Below are 18975 nucleotides of genomic sequence, written 5' to 3' on the forward strand. Positions count from 1 at the left end.
AGCTAGATGAAAATGCTCACCTTCTGGACTGACAATTTCTACTCTAGCATTTGCTAGAAAAGTTTGCTATAGTAACTATGCAACTCTCCAGTGATATTTAAAACACAAGGAAATACTGGGTTACAGTGATTTACTGACTTTCCTTGTTAGAGAGTTGACACAGCATTCTTGTTATTTAACACTACTGAGATAATTTCAATGTTTTACCCACAAAAGGCTGACTATAATTTCAAAAGAACATCCTAACTATAGGTTCTAAGAATTTTAAGAAAGTTTTCATCTTTCAATTGCATCAAGGAGAAAGATAGCACAGACAGATGGGAACTGCAGTATATAAGATAAGAAAAAAGTATAAAGCAGATGGCACTAACTACTTCAGTCTGCACAATGCCATTATTTAACTGTCGGCTTTTTGGCTTTCTAAGCACAGGTAATTATACTAAAAAATGAGAAACTGAAAATAAAGACAGTAAAACAAAAACAAGACAAAAACATTACTGCCCCAAATACCTAACTTATTTGAATTAAATACATACAATTAATATTGAGATACTCAGGGTAAGGCTGAAATACTGAGGATAATAAGACTATTTGAGCATACTTTTTTCTTAATGTTAAAAAGAAACTGTATTTTCCCTTTTAAAAAATAGAATTTCACAAGGCCAAAACAGAAAACACAGGTAAAGTCTTCAATGGGAGACAGAAGAGAAAGAGAAGACTGCACTAGGAGTCCACACTGCCTTCAACTGGCTTCTCCTTCTTGCACTTTTGAAGCACTTAGTTACTCTTACTTTCCCTGCTGGAAACAGAAGCTTATAGAAGTTAAAAAGCTTGTCCAACATCTCAGGGCATCTAGAAAAGATGTGGGATGGAGTAAGAAGCTATTAGGATTTCTTGTCCCAACTCAGTAGGCCTTGTTTAAAAAGTTTGAGAACATGATTAGTAATTATTAGTAGCCAATCACTATAGACAAGTTGTGGATGCAATGGAAAAGCTCTCGAAGGAAATTTAAAGTCCTACTTCAGTGAGCACATGAATGATATGATAACAAAGCAAAATAGCCTTATTGCTGATTTGTAGAAAGTTTGAGTGGTCTGGATAGATGAAACCAGCCAGAACACTCCCTTAAGCCAAAAACCTGATTCACAGCAAGGTCCTAACTCTCTTCAATTCTAGAAGGGCTGAGAGGTGAGGAAGCTATAGAAGCAAAGTCGGAAGCTAGAAGAAGTTGGTTTATGAGGTTTAAAGAGAGAAGCTATCTTCATGACATACATCTCCACCAGAGTTCTTGGGTGACTAGGTGCATTGTCAATGAATGACAACAATTCGAAAGGTATCTTTTTTTTTCCACATAGTAAGTCTCAACAGTGGGCTTCAAATATAGAAGTTTCACCATTCTAGATGCCATTAAGAACATTTGAGATTTATGGGAGGCAGTCAAAATAGCAACATTAACAGGAATTTGAAAGGTGATTCCAATTCCCACGGATGGCTTTGAAGGGTTCAAGACTTCAGTGGAGGAAGTAACTGCAGATGTGGTGGAAATACAGCAAGAGAACTAGAATTAGAAGTGGAGCCTGAAGATGTGACTGAATTGCTGCAATCTCATGATAAGACTTGGAACAGATGAGGAATTGCTTCCTAGGGATGAGCAAAAAATGTGGGTTATTGAGATGGAATCTACTCCTGGTAAAGATGCTGTGAAATGTTGTGGAAATGACAACAGATAATTTAGAATGATACATAAACTTAATTGATAAAACAGCAACAGAGTTTGAGAGGACTGACCCCAATTTTGAAAGCAGTTTTATTGTGAATAAAATGTTATCAGAGAATCTTTTGTGAAAGAAAGGGTAATCGATGTGGGCAATCTTCATTTTTTCTTAAGAAATTACCACAGCTACCCCAACCTTCAGCAACCACCACCCTGATAAGTCACCAATCATTAGCATCGAGGCAAGACTCTCCACCAGCAAAAAGATTATGATTCACTGAAGACTCAGATGATTGTTAGCATTTTTTAGCAATATATTGTTTTTTAAATTAAGATGTGTAAGTTGTTGGTTAGACATAATGGTATTGCATACCTAACAGACTAAAGTATAATGTAAATATAACTTTTACATGCACTGGGAAACCAAAAAAATGGTGTGACTTGCTTTATTGTGATACTCCATTGCGATGGTCTGGAACCCAACCCACAACATCTCCAACATATGCCTGTAAGTGGCTGTTCACATATCAAAATTGTGAGACCTTTCTTTTTTTTTTTAATCTTGTTTCCTAAGACAATTGACTGGGTTATTTGTTGGCAAATCTTTAAAATTACCTTTGTTTGGTGATCCAAGACTCCACATTAAAGACAATTATCAATTAAGATAAAAATGCTAATGTTACCTTGTATATAGAAATAGCAATTCAATTATCTATTGATTTCTGACCCTTATTAGAGAAGTTCCTCAGCCATCTCTTTCTCTATTGCTTTCTCTCCCCCTGCCTCTTTCTCCCACATAACCCCCACAGCTACTCACTCATAATCTTCATTTCCGGGAAGAAAAAAATTAATTGGAAGCATCACACTTATAAATTATATGGGTTCAATTCATACAATTTAAAATATTGACCTACTACATCTGGATTGAAGGTAAAAATGAAAGTTTCTCTTCTCTGGTTGATGTTCTTTCTGATATATGAATCCTTCATGTAAGGATCTTCTAGATTTGACACGAGAAAACATTATATTAAAAGTTTTTCAACTTATATGCTTGTTTTCAAATTCTTTTAGCTAAGAAAGTAGTAAGACACAGCCAGCATACTATTATCATAAAGTCAATAATTACAGCAATACATATTGAAAATCTAGGAACCACATAATTGGCTGTAAATCTTTAAGGCTACTCAAAGCAAGTTAATTATAATATTTTGCTGATGTAATCATTCAGCTTTGCTAGTGAATAAAATAACCTACAGTTTTTGTCATGATTTAAGGAGAAGAAAGGAGAAAGATGAAATTATCTTTGTTAATGCAGTGAAACAAAAATATCTCCTAAACTCCAAGTCATTTTCCAAAGTGGAAAACTTTCACTGAAAAACACATTACAGCTCCAATTTCAACCAAGAAAGCTAAACCTTTCTTTTTTTATGGTGGTTCAGGATTCAAGAAAAAATTTACAGCAGAAATAAAAGAATTAATGGAAATCCTCAAGAAATTACAGAGAATATCCGAATGATGGTTGTTCTAACTAGTTATTTCCAAATGGAGGTCAGCCCAGGTTCTCAGTATCATTTATTTCTTGGACTTGGCTTTTACCTGGTTTGCTATGATTTTTCAATCACTAGATAAGAAAGATAATTTCAGGGAAAGAGATTTCACCCTAAAAATACCTTTTCATTTCCATTGTCCCTTTTCTATTCTTTTCTGATCTGCTATATCACACTATCATTTTTCTATGTCCTCTCTCCTTACCTAATACCAAAAAATTCAGACCTCTTGCTCTGGTAAAATTAACCCATTAGAACTTTCCTACATGCCACTTACATTTTTCTCTCTCTACATCCAACAAAATGCCTGGCCTAATATGCAACCAGTAATGACCTGTAGCTCTACCTGGAAAGTCCAAAATAGTTTTTTGTTTTTTTCTGAAAGCCATGGACCTCACTTTGAAAATACTGCTTCAAATTCACTTCCTTGAGGCAGTCATTCAAGGCCAAATTCATCTGTGTCTATTCACTTGGGGCTACCACAAAACATGTTTAGTTTGTACTGTATAACTTATCCTTGTCAGCCTATTTCCTTATAAAAGTGTTCTTCAATTTCATGTTTGCTTATTTTCTATCTTCCACGTGGGAAACTAAATTTCCCATACTCTTTGTTTCATTCCACAGTGCCTAAAACAGTCTTCTACACACAAGATGTTCTCAAAATAAGGCTGCCTCACGCTTTTCTGAAAATTAGCTACAAATATATTTTCATAAGTGTGAATTAAAAAGAAATACTGGTCTGTGTCCCTGGTTCCTGACACACAACTCCTAAAATCCTTGTAAACAGAGACACTAAAAGAATCTTCTGTTCTAATATTTGGTCTTTAACCCTGGTTCCTGACACTAAGCTCCTAAAATTTTTTGTAATTTCCTAAGTACTGTAAGTGTCTTAACAGAATTCCGAAATCCCTGCAATTTCCTGGGTGATAGGAGCATCTTTTGTTCTAATGGGGAGACTCCTGGTAGGCTCCCGGATAGCCTCAAGATGGGACCTGTCTGCCTGGGAAACCAACCATGTGATTAAAGGATTGGAACCTGCAGCCCCCTTCCTAGACCTCTGAGGACAGGACAGGCTGAAGGTTAAGCTGCTCACCAATGGTCAATGACGTAGTCAATCACACCTACATAATAAACCCCCCATAAAAACCCAAAATGACATGGTTTGAAAAAGCTTGTGGAAAGCTGAACACATGAAAATGTTTGGAGGATGATGCAATCACTGAGGTCATGGAAGCTCTGTGCCCCTTTTCACATATTTGCCCTACGCATTTCTTCCATCCAGTTATTTACTTGTATCCTTTGTAATATCCTTTATAGTAAAATAATAAACTTACATGTTTCCCTGAGTTTTGTGAGCCATGCTAGCAAATTTTTGAACCCAAGAAGGAGGTTGTGACAACACTGATTTATAGGTGGCTGGTCAGAAGCATAGGTCACAACCTGGAATTTGCAACTGGCATGTGAAGTAGGGGGCAGTCTTGCGGGACTAAGCCCTTAACTTGTGGGGTCTGCCCTAAACTCCAGGATGTATCAGACTTGAGTTAAATTGTAAGACAGACAGTTGGAGTTGCTGTAGAATTGGTTGTTGGTGAGAAGAAATTTCACATTGTAGTGTTCTGAGTTGAGAAGTAAGACTAGGAAAAAGTTTGTTTTTTCCTATCTCATGCAATAAATTATATATGATAATTTTATATATTTAAAGAAGATAAACTGAATACATGCAGTTAGTTCCTTCTGAATCCCCTAAAACAACAAGAAAAAGGGTTTTTGCATGTGTGTTTGATTTTTAAGGCATAAGCCCACACAGACAGAAAGAATGGAAATCAGAGACAAAGGCAACAAACTTCAGGAGCTGACAAGGCAGAGAGAAGACTGGTAAACGACTCAACAGACTAAAGATAGCTGAATGCTAAGCCAGAAGTGTAGAAAGCCAAGAACCAACATACTTATAATACAAAATTCCTTTAAGGCTCAGAAACTGGCAGGACTAAGTACCTCTGGCATCAGAGTCAAGAATTAAAATTACTTTCTCAATACAAGTTCATTTAAGAAGCTTGGATAGGTCTTCCCATCCCCTTGAAGTCCTCCCTACTTAGCACAGCCACATGACTGACACTTCCCCATATCAGCAAAATATAAGAAGTTTGCGCTCTAGAGGGTAAACAAGGGGTCTCTGGATTGGGTCTATGCTATAGACTGAATTGTGTCCCCTCGCCAAATACATATGTTGAAATCATAACCCCCAGTACCTCAGAATGTGACGATATTTGGAAACGGGGTCTTCACTTAAAAGGTAATTAAGCTGGTTCTAATTCATTGTGACTGGTATTTTTATAAAGAGAGGACATTAGGACACAGACACACAGAAGGAAGACCATTTAAAGAAACAGGAAAAAAGGAGGCCATCTACAAACTAAGGGAAGAAGTCTCAGAAGAGACTAACTCTGCCATAGACACTTAGTCTGTAGTAGTTTGTTACTGCAGTCCTAGCAAACTAATATCATATTCTAAGAAAAAAAAAAAAAAGAAAGAAAATTAAGTGACGCTTACAGATATACCAGAAGCTAGGCCCAGCCTTCTTCCCCACATGGCTTCTGAAATGCTGGGTACAAGGTAGGAGATTGTTCACTCTAGGGACTCTTGGCTTTGGACTTTTCCCAAAGAAATGTTCCAGCCATATAGTGAATATAACCGTTGGCAAGCCACACCCACATGCACAGTTTCCAATTAGTTTTACAGTCCTACCCTGAAATATGAGCAGATAGTAAAAGATTAGGAAACATTCAAAGAAAGCATTTAATATTAAAGACACTATAACAAACAAAAAACAACGAACCTGAGGGACACAGAAGTTATACAGTGAGAAGAAAACATTACCAGTCATTCTTTAAAAGATAAGCTAATAAGAATAGGATGCTAAAACAAAGGAAAAGAAATCAAAGGAGTTACAGAAGTTAAAAATATGAGTAGAAATGAGTAACTCAATAGAAGAGCCAGAAGACATAGCTGAAGACATCTCCCAGAAAGTAGAACAAAAGGACAAAACTGAAAATAAGAGAGAAAAGATAAGGTAATTAGAAGACTAGTTAAGGAAGTTCAATATGTAGAAAGTAAAACAGACCATGGGGAGAAGTAAAACCAATAATAGTTTCCAAGAACTGAAGGTCATACGTTTCTATATTGAAAAGATTAGCACAAAAAATGTATGCCCAGTAAGAAGGATAAAGAATCATCCACGTTCTGGCACATCATTGTGAAAGTCCAAAACACTTAGAACAAGGAGTAAATACTACCAATTTCCAAAGAGAAAATATAGGATATGTTCATTTTGCAAAATATCATCAAGTAGAGCACTTCTAATATGCACCCTTTTCTATATATACGTTAAACTTAGATAAAAAGCTTTTTAAAAATGAAAAGAAATGAATGGTACTATCTTTTAGAAAAGATATGGTTTGGATCTGTGTCCCCATCCAAATCTTAGGTTGAATTGTAATCCCCAGTGTTGGAGGCAGGGCCTAGTTGGAGGTGACTGGAGCATGGGGGCGGATCCTTCATGAATGGTTTAGGAACACCCTCTTGGTGGTGTTCTCATGACAGAGTTCACACAAGATCTGGTGTTTAAAACTGTGTAGCACCTCCCCCATCTCTCTCCTCTTCCTTCTCCAGCCATGTAAGATGTGCCTGTTTTCCCTTCACCTTCTGCTATGATTGTAAGTTTCCTGAGTCCTGCCCAGAAACCAAGCAAATGCCAGCACCATGCTTCCTGTACAGCCTGTAGAACCGTGAGCCAATTAACCTCTTTTCTTTATAAATTATCCAGTTTCAGGCATTTCTTTAAAGCAATGGGAAAAGAGACTAATACAAAAAGTAAACTGAGAAACTAGTTTAATTAAGAAGAAAAACATATCTTCCTCAATAGGAAAAATATCAAGCAGACATACAAAGCATAAACTTAAACTTGTTTTTGTATCTTCACAAAAGGGGACCTGAAAGAGTAAATGGTTGATCAACAGTCTAAGCACAAGTGGGCTTCTCCATTCAGGTATCATTATGTAATGACTTCACTACGCCTACACATTAGATAGTAGAGTCTGAAATTTACTTCTACGGGAAAAAAAAAAGCAGGACAACAGACACAATGTCCCTTTCAAACTTCCTAGAGATAGATACAAGGGTCCTTCAGCTCATTTCAAAGCAGCCTTCCAAACTCTGGTACATCTGTACAACAATTTCATGAATGTGAAATTAACATAACAAAAGAACACAGCATACCTGTATCTTTCCTTGGAATAAGTGAATTATGATTCTCCAGGGGATGGCCAAGAAAGTCCCAAGAAGTATTCTCTTTTTTTTTAAGAACAATCTCTATTTTTCCCACACTCTCAACAACCCGCACTGAAAAGAAGATAAATTCCATTTGTATTCATTGATATTAAATACAAGATTTTATTTTAAAACCAGTATTTCTCAAATAGTACAAATGTCTTGATCCAATATGAATGGTACTGATTATTAGTGGGATAAATAAGATTCTGTTTACGTATTCAATCACAATCATAATTGTTTATGCTTTATATGCTTTAATTTACTTTATTAATAGATTCAGATTAACTTCTTTCAAACTAATTTATTAAGGGTCAAACTACTATGTGTTGCTGGTTTTCATACAAGCTCAAACATAGCCATGGCAACTAACTGACATAAAGTTTAAAAAAAAAAAAAAAAGGGCTGAGATGTACAAATTAGTATCGAATGCCCCCACAAAAGCAAATTTAATTTGCTTTTTAACATTCCTTAGTCAGAATCTGAAGGATTCTTATGAGTAAATTCAGTAGACTAATACCGAGTCTAATAAACACAAGAAGAGCCTCATGAGAATGAGGTCCTAGTAAATACAGAGTAAATTGATAAAGTGCATGTGAATCTTTGATAAAAATATTTTAGATTACCTTTTTATTGAATAATTAAAATGTTTATAATATATGGGTATAATAATAAAATATATACTTTTATATGCTGATTTAAATTTTATGAATTGAACATGCTTTTAAAATTTAAAGCATATTTAATTTTTCTTCAGAAACAATGTTCTGCTCTCCCCCACTGTGAACACAAAATCCAGTAACAATTTAACAACTTTTAAAGACAGATGGATCAAATGAATTCAATTTGATGAGCACTGACTTGAAGTTTAACCAAAATAAAAACATGGTCTTTGTCTTTAAAGAGCCTGATTTATATAATTTGCAGAGCCTATAATGATATATGGAAAAGAGGAAACACTGGACCAGCATAAGGTACCAAAACAGTACTTGAAAACAAGAAAATACCATTCTATGATGAGTCTTCTATTATTAAATAGCTGTGTAAAACCTACGCTGCATGTTTATATGCAGCAATATTCATAATTTAGTATGCTCTTTATTGAACATTTAAATATATAGATGAAAGAAAAATTTTGCTAATACAGTATATTTCTTTTTTCTTTTTTTTTTTTTTTTGAGATGGAGTCTCACTCTCGCCCAGGCTGGAGTGCAGTGGCACAATCTCGGCTTACTGCAAGCTCTGCCTCCTGGGTTCACGCCATTCTCCTGCCTTGGCCTCCCAAGGAGCTGGGGCCACAGGCGCCCGCCACCACGCCAGGCTAAGTTTTTGTATTTTTAGTAGAGACAGGGTTTCACCATGTTAGCCAGGATGGTCTCGATCTCCTGACCTCACGATCCTTGGCCATATAGTATATTTCTACAAGCTGCATGTCAGGAGTAGGGCAGATATGAGGAAAGAAGAATAAAAAGGAGACAGAATGTGTGTGTGTGTGTTTTTTTTTTAAGGAGGAAAAAAAAGAAAGGTTAAAGAGATAAAAAGAATAAGGGGGTCCAGCCAGGGCAACATGGTGAAACCCCATCTCTACAAAAAAAATTAGCCAGCTGTGGTGGTGTGTGTGCACTGTGATCTCAACTACTCAGGAGGCTGAGGTGGGAGGATCACTTGAGCCTGGGAGGCAGAGGTTGCAGTGAGCCAAGATCGCACTGCTGCTGTCCAACCTGGGTGACAAAGTGAGACCCTGTCTCGCACACAAAAAAGGAACAAGCGGGAAGAAAAAATAGGAAAAAGCCTGAAACCAGAGGGAGGGGTATATTTAAAAATTAATGTATTTGTATCTGTACAACAAACCCCCATGACACACATTTACCTATGTAACAAACTTGCACATCCTGCACATGTACCCAGAACTTAAAAGTTTAAAAAAAGAGAGAGAACATCATATCTTTGTTTTGCAACATGAAAATACACATATGAAAAATGAAACACATGCTAATTTTTCAATTTTTCTTCTCTCTCTCTCTCTCTCTGTAGGTATGTGTATATGTACACACATACGTAATTTTTGGTTTTTGGTAGCTTACCAGAAAAATCTTCCTGAACCTCATGGCTTAGCCCTAGGACAGACAAATTTATTTAGTTAAAATAGAACTTCAATTCATACAGTTTTTGAACACCATATGTCATTTAAATGGCTCTTTTATGAATTATTTCAAATCCCTCAAGACAAATAAAACATGTTCTGAGAGACCCAAACAAAGAAATTGTACACAATCAAAATGAAGATTCAAATTATTTAAATATATATATTTTCAACTGTTTCAATTTTCTCCCTTTTAACTAAAGAGCAAATACTCAATTGCCCACAAGTGGGTAACCCACACTAGTCCAAGCATGGATGGTTCCAGACTGGGAATCCTACAAACCAAGAGAGGAGCAGGCTAGGGAGAGGCAGCACCTAAAGCACGCAAGCCCCAGAGTGCGTGTGTGTGTGTGTGTGTACACAGGCCAGGTCTGGGTCTAGCTTACCTTTTCTTATTGTTCTCCAAAGTTGATTATCCATTCAATTATTGAAAAAAATCTTATTGAGCATCTACATGTGACAGGTATTTTCTAGGTATTATGGACACAACAGTTAATAAGACAGAAGAATTTCTGCCCCTATGGAACTTATACTCCAGAAGGGGGAGATGCAAGAAATATGCTTACAAATGTCTGCTATGCATTTCACTGTGTTCATATGGTTATCTGGAATTTACAATTTTGCATTATTTCAGTCCTTTCAATGCAATACTAGCACCTGAGAGTTTCATATTTTTAACTGTGGAATTTTTAGTTTTTTAAAATATGTGTGCTAGTGTAGGGTTCCCTGGTTTCTAACACTTTTTTCTCTGTCCTGATAAAAAAAATACAAAGTTGGTCTTTAGCCATGAAGGGATGGACAGCTGGAAGATACAATACAAATTTGTAGTCCAGGCTGCTTTGCTGCAGCCACTGACTTCCTGTGGCAGAGCTGGTAAGGAACAGGCCAGTGGAACGGGCCATCTAGCGAAGGACAGTCAGTAGGACATGTGACCATTGAGTCTTGGAAGACTTCTTATAGGTGTCAAGTATGAGAGATTTTACAAAGCTGGGCCAACAAATATTTTATATTATTGATTTTGATTGCATCTAATTGCTTAAACTTGGAATTTAAGCATCTAATTGCTTAAACTGCCACTGCTAGTACTTTTATTAGTGTAAAGAAATTACAGGAAAAAAACTGATCAAAAATGACTAACCAAAATGGTAACAGCAGATAAAATATTAGAGTTGCCTAGACTGTAGACCAAATTATTGCCATATTTAAAGAAAACCAGAGCTCTTTCCGTTAATAATGATAAAGTACTCACCAATATGTATAAGATATAAACAATCCTTAATAATTGTTTCTGCTCTAAAGGAATCATCCTGATGATCAACTATTATTGAGTCTAAATTGATATCCTTAAACAGAAAGAAACAATAGAAAGATTAGAAAGTAAAAATTTCCCCCAAACTTCTACAACTATACTTCTAAGGTGATTTGTGGTAGTTCACATGGTGCTTCTTTATTGGACCTCCAAGCTAAACAAATGTGACTTCTGTTTTTCTCCCTTACAATCCAGTTCTTCTCCTTCAACAGACATATCAAAATTTTAATTACTACATATCCGTCTCTGTTTAATACCTACCTTACCCACTCATCTCTAAGCTCTAAGGTTAAGGGACTATCTTTAGAACACTGTTTGGCACCTAGTAGGTGCTCAATAAATATTTTTTGAATAAGCAATATGGAATCCCCCCACCCCCTAGAAAATAACAATCAGAGCAGAAACCAACTTATTTTTGTTCATCTTTATCTTTTCTGTAATGTATGATCCTGGGCAAATTACATAACCTCTTGACCTTAGCTTATAAAAAAAAAATCAAATCACTAACATATTTTTAGGTGTCTCTAACTTCTACATAGCCTTGGTGTAAGCTATATATTATTTATATTATTCACTGAATACATTATTCCACAAGGAAACCTTTTCTTTTCCCTTAGCCATCCATCCTCTCTGTCCCATTCATATTACCAATGCAAGTGGACCTTCCTAGAGCCTGTGCTCTGGGTTTTGAACTGTGTGATGAAAAGACAGTATCAAGAGAGAGTGGAAAACAGGATAAGTAGTGCCTCTGGCCCTCTTGGCTCTTTCCAGGCAGAGGCTGGTCACTCCTGCAGAATGGCCAAATCATGCTGCAAGAGTCAGAAGAACCCACTGGTTCAGACATGGTTCTGCTACTATAGAAGTAGCATGAATTCTCAAAAATTCCTAGCTGCCAGAACTTGTCTTTAAATCTACATATCCCTCAAAGTGTGGGAACCTCAACAGTTGCTGGAGGATGTGCTTGGAGATATTTTAAATTGTATGCATATTTATCTGATTTTCCAGTTGGACTGTAAGCCTTTTTGAAAGTCAGGTCTCTAAGTATCTGGTCTATCATTAGATCCCTGATATCTAAGGCTGTGTTCTACATGAAACAGGTTATAAATACTTAATGAACTATCTCCCTAACTTTAGTTTCAATGGTGAATGAATTACCTCCCTAACTTCAGTTTCAAATGGGGATCCGAACACCATTAGTGGTTTAAACATACTAAGCCACAGCCACAGCAAAATACCTTCTCCAATCCCAGTTTATGTCTAGGAAATTTGTTCTTATGGTGAAGTTAACTGATATTCATTTTTTGTTATCCATACTTTACACACACACACACACACACACACACACACACACACACACACACACACAGAAAAACACATAAAATACTTCCTACTCTGATTTTTAAGAGGCTATAGGAATGGCTGTTAAGAGCAGATGCTCTGGAACCAGACTGCCTGAGTTCCACATGCCAGATTTGCCACTCAGTGTCTAACTATGGGTGAATTACTTAATCTTTTCTTTGTTTCCTCTTCTGTACAAAAGGGATAACAATACTATCTACCTCAAAGAACTGTAATGAGAAGTAAATAATATAAAAAAGTGTTTAGAAAAAGACCTGGTACATAAAATTAACATTTATTATTTACTTCTTTTCTGATTTAAAAGACATATTTACCTTCTGTTTAGTATATATGGCAATGGTGACTAAAGAGTTTGTTTGGAACCAATCATAGCTGTAAAATATAAAGAAAAGGATGAATAATTATATTGACAATCATGTGCATTAACACATATTAATCATTAAATGTTTAAAATTTATAGTGAGACATATCTGTATTTCTCTAGGTTAAGCTTTTTTTCTAAATAAACAGTGGTCTTACCATGTTACATTCTTCATTATACAGCTGACAACTATTTCTAAATTTAAAATATCTATACTTCCATGTATTCCCACTTGAATAAAAACAAAATATCCTCAACAAGACACTTTTTATAAAGGTTACACATCTCTTTACTAAAATCTTCTTTTATCAGAGCAAAATCAAAACAACATATTTTGTTAAAGAGTATGAAAAAATGTACCTGTTTATTATCTTCATTTCTCCCTGTCACAGATATATTAGTACTGAAGAAATGAACTCATCAAGGTTGTTTAATGGGTCCATAGTAAAACTTAAAGTAAAACTAAGTCTTCTGTTTTGTTACAGCTATTGATCAAATTGATACTCTTTTTGCACTTATCACCTATATAGGCAAATCTATAGGGAGCATCCTTAGTCCCTAATTTAAAATTTTATATCAAATAATTTAACAAATATAGCAGGATGCTGACGTTAGAATAATACAGACTGGTGGTGTGGAGAAAAGGGATAAGAGAAAGAACTACAGAGAACACACCTGAAGGCATTTTAAGTGTCACTAACAAGATACATGTGTATTGCCTAAGTTACTATTAACTGTTTAAGACAACTGTTGGGCAATACATTCTGAAAAATTCCCATTAAAAATTGATAAAAATGAACTAGATATATAAAAAAAAATATTTAAATACATTATGGCATGGTCATATGATAGAATGAAGAGAAAAAACGCTTTCGCAGAAAATTTAATGGCATAAAAAATGCTCATAGAATATACTGTCATACCAATATTATAAAAACAGAATAATATGGAAGTAGGTATTATATTAATCTAACTGGAAAATATAAATAATAGTATATAACTAAGGATGGTGAGATTACAACTGATTTTATCACTTTCTTTTGTATTTGTATTTCTCTATATTTTCTAAGTTTTCTACCATTAATGTATTTTTTTATAATCAGAAAAATATTTTAAAATAGTTTTTTAAAGTACTGGTGTTTAAAATGGATCAAACTTCAGTTATATTTAAAATTCACATTTATGGAACAGCTCATTCTCTAACAACATCTCCAACAACATCTAATAAACAGCTCATTCTCCAACAACATTACAGTTCTCATGTCAAAGATGCATGACTAACAGTAAGCGATAAATCAAACCCAGAGCTACTTTATTTTTTAAATGTGTACATTTTTGTATATAATTGATTTAACTTCGAAAATTTTAAAGAAGAATGCATACCTTGGATAACTAGGACCTTCTTTGGCAAGTGTATCTGTCACTTGGCTCTTGGGAAGCATGCCTTTACAAAGAAAGATAGCTATAGTTCATCTACAAAGTATTTTCAATATTTTGTCTTTTTAGTTAACATCTTATTGAAATATCACATATATTCATAGAAGGATACAAATCACAAATGTACTACTCAATATATTTTCACTTGATCTTAGCCAGAAGGCCAAGATAAAGCAAAACATACCCTTGCAGTCAGCACTCTCTTCATGCTCCCTTTTCAGTCACCACCCCTGCCTCAAGAGTAACATGTATTCTGACTACTAATACCATGGTTAGTATTTGCCTGTGTTTGATTTTCATATAAGCAGAATGATACATTCTCTTTTAGTTCTGGCTTTTTGTCCAATATTCCAGACATTACAGTTCTTATGTGAAATAAGCATGATTGATAATAAGCAATAAATCAAATCTAGGCTTTCTGAAATTTTATCCATGCTACTGAATTCATCAGTAGCTTGGTCCTTATTGTAACTGAGTAGTAATACATTATATGAATAGTTCACAATTTATTCATTCTTCTGTTGATGAACATTCAGGTTGTTTCCAGTTTGGAGCTGTTATACACAGTGTTGATATAAATATTCTTTTACAGGTACATGCATATTCTTAAAGAACACATATCTACTCTTTTGGTTAGTATGAAGGGTGTTTGTATGTTTAGCTTTAGAAGATACTACTGAGCAGCTTTTCAAAGTGGTTGTACCAGCTGCTCCACAATCTCACCAATATGTGGTTTCTATCTTTTCCATTTTACTCACTCTTGTGGGTTTGTATCCTTGTGGGTATGCACAACTACAAAATGCATCTTGGGTGTATGATGCAGTTTAAAAGCCCACTAAAGCTATGGTTTTTAAATCATTTCAGAAAACTGAGATATGGAAGAACTCAAGATATTGCAAACATTAAGTATTTCCCTCCTACAACAGGAGTGCATTGTTTGTATATGGTAAGATTTAGTTTGGAAAAAAGTAGTACTGCTGCTACCTGACTTTTGAAAATCATTGCATCAATTATATTACTATTTCTCAAACTATACAGGAACAAAATTAATGGTTAGTATTTGCTGAATCTTGGGTGCACAAATTAGAATTCACAGTATTTTATATAAATTTAAAAGTTGCAAGATACCTTTGGGACAAGACAGTTTAGAGATTTTCAAGATTCTTTTTAGACACAAACCTTCAAGACAAACTCAAGTGCAAGCAAGATGTAAAACAGTCATATTTTTCTGAACAGGCTGATGGTGAGCCCTGAGTCCAGGCCTTACTCATTCAGCTTCCATTTCTTCCCACATAACTCTGCAGAATACTATTTTCAGATAAACAAAGGAAGCCTCAGGTATGTGACAACAAGGTCAGAGTTGTCAACTAATAATTAGCAGTGGGCACTAAAAGAAGAGTGCTCTACTACAAAACCGCAGGTAAAACAAAAGAGGACTACAAGAATTAAATGTATTTTTTTTCTAATATGGTAAAAGCAAAACAAAATAATCTTATTAAATTAAGCAGCACTGAAAGATTTCATTAAGAGATTAATGTTGTTTCTCTTTTGTAAGTCTCTTAGGTATATAAATAAAAATCAAAAGCATCAAAATCTAACAATTTCTGTAAGAAAATGTTATAAACAGAATTCATAAATTGTAAGTCAATACTGATCTTGTATGATCTAATTAGGACCAGAAAATCTATAATTAAGCTCAGCGCCAGTACTGTGATTTTATGCAAGACACTGTTTCCTCTTCCTCAAATTGGAACTATTAATAGCAATGAAATGCTCCCTGCAATCTCATGGGTGAGCAAATGAGACAATAATCAAACATTCTAAAAAACTATTTAGTATCATTAAGATAAATCTTTTTTTTTTTTTTTTTGAGACGGAGTCTCGCTCTGTCGCCCAAGCTGGAGTGCAGTGGCGTGATCCTGGCTCACTGAAAGCTCCGCCTCCTGGGTTCACAACATTCTCCTGCCTCAGCCTCCCGAGTAGCTGGGACTACAGGCGCCCGCCAACGCGCCCGGCTCATTTTTTGTATTTTTTTTTTTTTTAGTAGAGACGGGGTTTCACCCTGGTCTTGATCTCCTGACCTTGTGATCCGCCAGCCTCGGCCTCCCAAAGTGCTGGGATTACAGGCGTGAGCCACCGCGCCCGGTGATAAATCTTATTAAAACAGAATAATAAGCCATGGAATGTCTCTTAATTTAAAACTAACTAAAAAAAACCCCTCAAACTTTATATAATATTATTTTGAGTAAGTTGAAAGAATAGTGGGGTGAATGTGTAGTGAAATAAAATAATTAAGTAATGCAAGGTGGACTGAATGCACGTTCTCCCTTCCATAAGTGTTGGTTGATTGAATGCTGTCAATCTGAAGGGATCGGGTCTCTAGTGGAACAGGAAAGTAGTCCAACCCATTCAGTATTTTAAGCAGCTATTGGAATAGTAACATAGAATGCAGGCAGATCACATTTGCAAATACAGAGACTTATCACACAGACTTAAATGAGCCAAAAGGGAAAAGCAGCTAATAAATATACAGATAGATAGATATGTTCCAGTCTTATAGGGTCCAGGTCACAAGAGGTAACAGAGCTAACCACATCACTTGTGGAGTGCTATATTCCATACTTAACGCCACCTTTTACTGATAAATTAGTCAAATGCAGTGCATCCAAAGAAGGCAACAGAAAAGTAAAGGTTCTGGAAGCCATATGTGGTGGAAAGGAAATGCCTAGTCTATCAGTAATCAATCATTAAGCAATGGTTGCTTTTGTAGTGTCACAGAAGAGTCAATCAACAGATGAAACCAAAGATCAGTCCCTCATTTAATGGAGTGTTATATTATCTGATGAACAGCTTCAGGTACTATATATTGCAGAAGTTAGTCCACAATATAGACTATTTCCTCCAGTTAACAAAGAAAAAGTTAACTCATCTGGCAATCTAGCTTGTTAGTTGAATTTCTGTAACTTTCTTTTGCAAACGAAGGGAAAAAATGTTTCTAAATGTACATCAATATAGTTCAGTTAGAGTTAGCATCATGCATTTTATGTCAGTAGTGACCATCATGCCAAACTTTTTTGTGGGGGACAGGAAGTGTCAGTCATTATTTGCAAGTCATCCAGAATGGCTGGATGCACCACTCAGTTCAGAAAATTGTAGAGTAATAAACTATTTGGCATGTGTATGCAAACATTGGAGGTGAGCTCACACCTAAGAAAATTGACTTGTTTTGTCTTGTTTCTGAGGATGAAATTCCTAATTGCTACACGTATTCAAGCTGAGGGAGGATAACATGTATTCAGGGATGTCACGGAAGGCAGGACTATAAGAGTAATGGCTAGAAAAAAGAGCCTATAAAACTCTACAAAAGACTCTTAAGCTTGGGCCAGTAATGCTATCTTTCATACAAAAAAAAAAAATTTAGGCTGGGCACGGTGGTTCACGCCTGTAATCCCAGCACTCTGGGAGGCCGAGGCAGGTGGATCACGAGGTTAGGAGTTCGAGACCAGCCTGACCAACATGGTAAAACCCCATCTCTACTAAAAATACAAAAATTAGCTGGGTGTGTGGTGTGCACCTGTAATCCCAGCTACTCAGGACACTGAGGCAGGAGAATTGCTTGATCCCGGGAGGCTAAGGTTACAGTGAGCCGAGATGACGCCACTGCACTCCAGCCCAGGTGACAAAGCAAGACTCCATCTCAAAAAAAAAAAAAAAAAAAATCTAAATGCCCCAGACAATTCTGTGAACCAATACTGTTCATAAGCATGAGAATACAATTCATTTATTATGAATTTATAGACTTACCATTTAAGACTTTCTTTTCCTCCTCACGATAGTCTGTATAGCAATTTAGAAAAAAAAAGTCAAATAAGAATACTTTAATGTCAAAGAGAATGTCAGTCCACATTACTGATTTCAAGATAACAGTCCTTCTTTTTTGAAGGGCTTTCTTCTAAGGTCTGAGGAGAGAAACAGGTTAATATAGAAATGGCCTTTGTTTTAAACAAGTAAGTTTCATCTCTGAAGACTGCCAGACCATATTTCTCCAGATGTTTGGCTCCATTTCATTTGGATTTTTTCTAATTTTTTGGTCACTTTTTAAAATATCTTGGTTAATTTCTATACAGAGCATATGTAAATGCCAGGTTTCATCCAGGTTATCGTATTTTAAATTAGTACAAGTTAACCAGAATTTATTAGATTATACGTCATAAATTAAACACGCACATTAACAACTCAAAGAAAGATGTCTTCTTATCTTTCCCTTTTACTGAGTTCAATGCGTAAAATGATGGTTATTTCAAGTTTAAAATATGTTCAGATTTTTGCATGTATACCCAATGCAATTATTAGTGTTACAGACCCAGAAAAAAAATTAACAGGTATTTTCTTTCAGGATGGCAGCCAACTCTCAAACCTATGTTATATTCTAATAACTGCAAGTGCTATACCGTTATGGTCAAAAGAAACACCTCAGCAAACTGTCAAAATTTTTTAAAAAATGGGTTAAGCTAACAAAAAATATTCAAATAGTCAAATTGAAAGACATCATTTCTTAAGCTGACATCACCTTGTTTTATACAAAAAGAAACTAACATATTTAATATCAAAGCTTTCAAATTTTTTGTGTTCCAATATTTAATCACCAGAAATTCCATAATTAACTCCACTTCACTCATCCATCCCAAAATAATAATCATTAAGGAAGCCAAATGACCATCCTTTTCCTTTACCTCATTTTACCAAAATAATTTTACAGCTGAAAGGAATTTTAACAAC

The 18975-nt window shown here is 35.4% G+C and overlaps 1 protein-coding gene across 7 annotated transcripts in view; it reads right to left on the reverse strand.

The window, feature by feature from the left end:
- CYB5R4 (cytochrome b5 reductase 4) overlaps positions 1–18975 on the reverse strand; it is a 105589-nt gene that overhangs the window by 28521 nt on the left and 58093 nt on the right. For 3 of the 7 annotated variants that reach the window (XM_065543766.2, XM_005552444.5, XM_074037575.1), the window contains 6 exons: positions 18001–18033; positions 14143–14203; positions 12713–12770; positions 10980–11073; positions 9672–9704; positions 7537–7659 (listed from right to left, as the gene is read on the reverse strand). In XM_065543766.2, coding sequence (XP_065399838.1) covers positions 7537–7659; positions 9672–9704; positions 10980–11073; positions 12713–12770; positions 14143–14203; positions 18001–18033 — 402 coding nt within the window. Of the gene's footprint in view, positions 1–2624; positions 2715–5811; positions 6008–7536; positions 7660–9671; positions 9705–10979; positions 11074–12712; positions 12771–14142; positions 14204–18000; positions 18034–18975 lie in introns of all 7 variants that reach the window. The other 4 variants (XM_045391191.3, XM_074037574.1, XR_012433635.1 and 1 more) reach the window with 3 other exon arrangements.

This window comes from Macaca fascicularis, chromosome 4 (genome assembly GCF_037993035.2).
Source record: "Macaca fascicularis isolate 582-1 chromosome 4, T2T-MFA8v1.1".
Classification (NCBI taxonomy): Eukaryota; Metazoa; Chordata; class Mammalia; order Primates; family Cercopithecidae; genus Macaca; species Macaca fascicularis.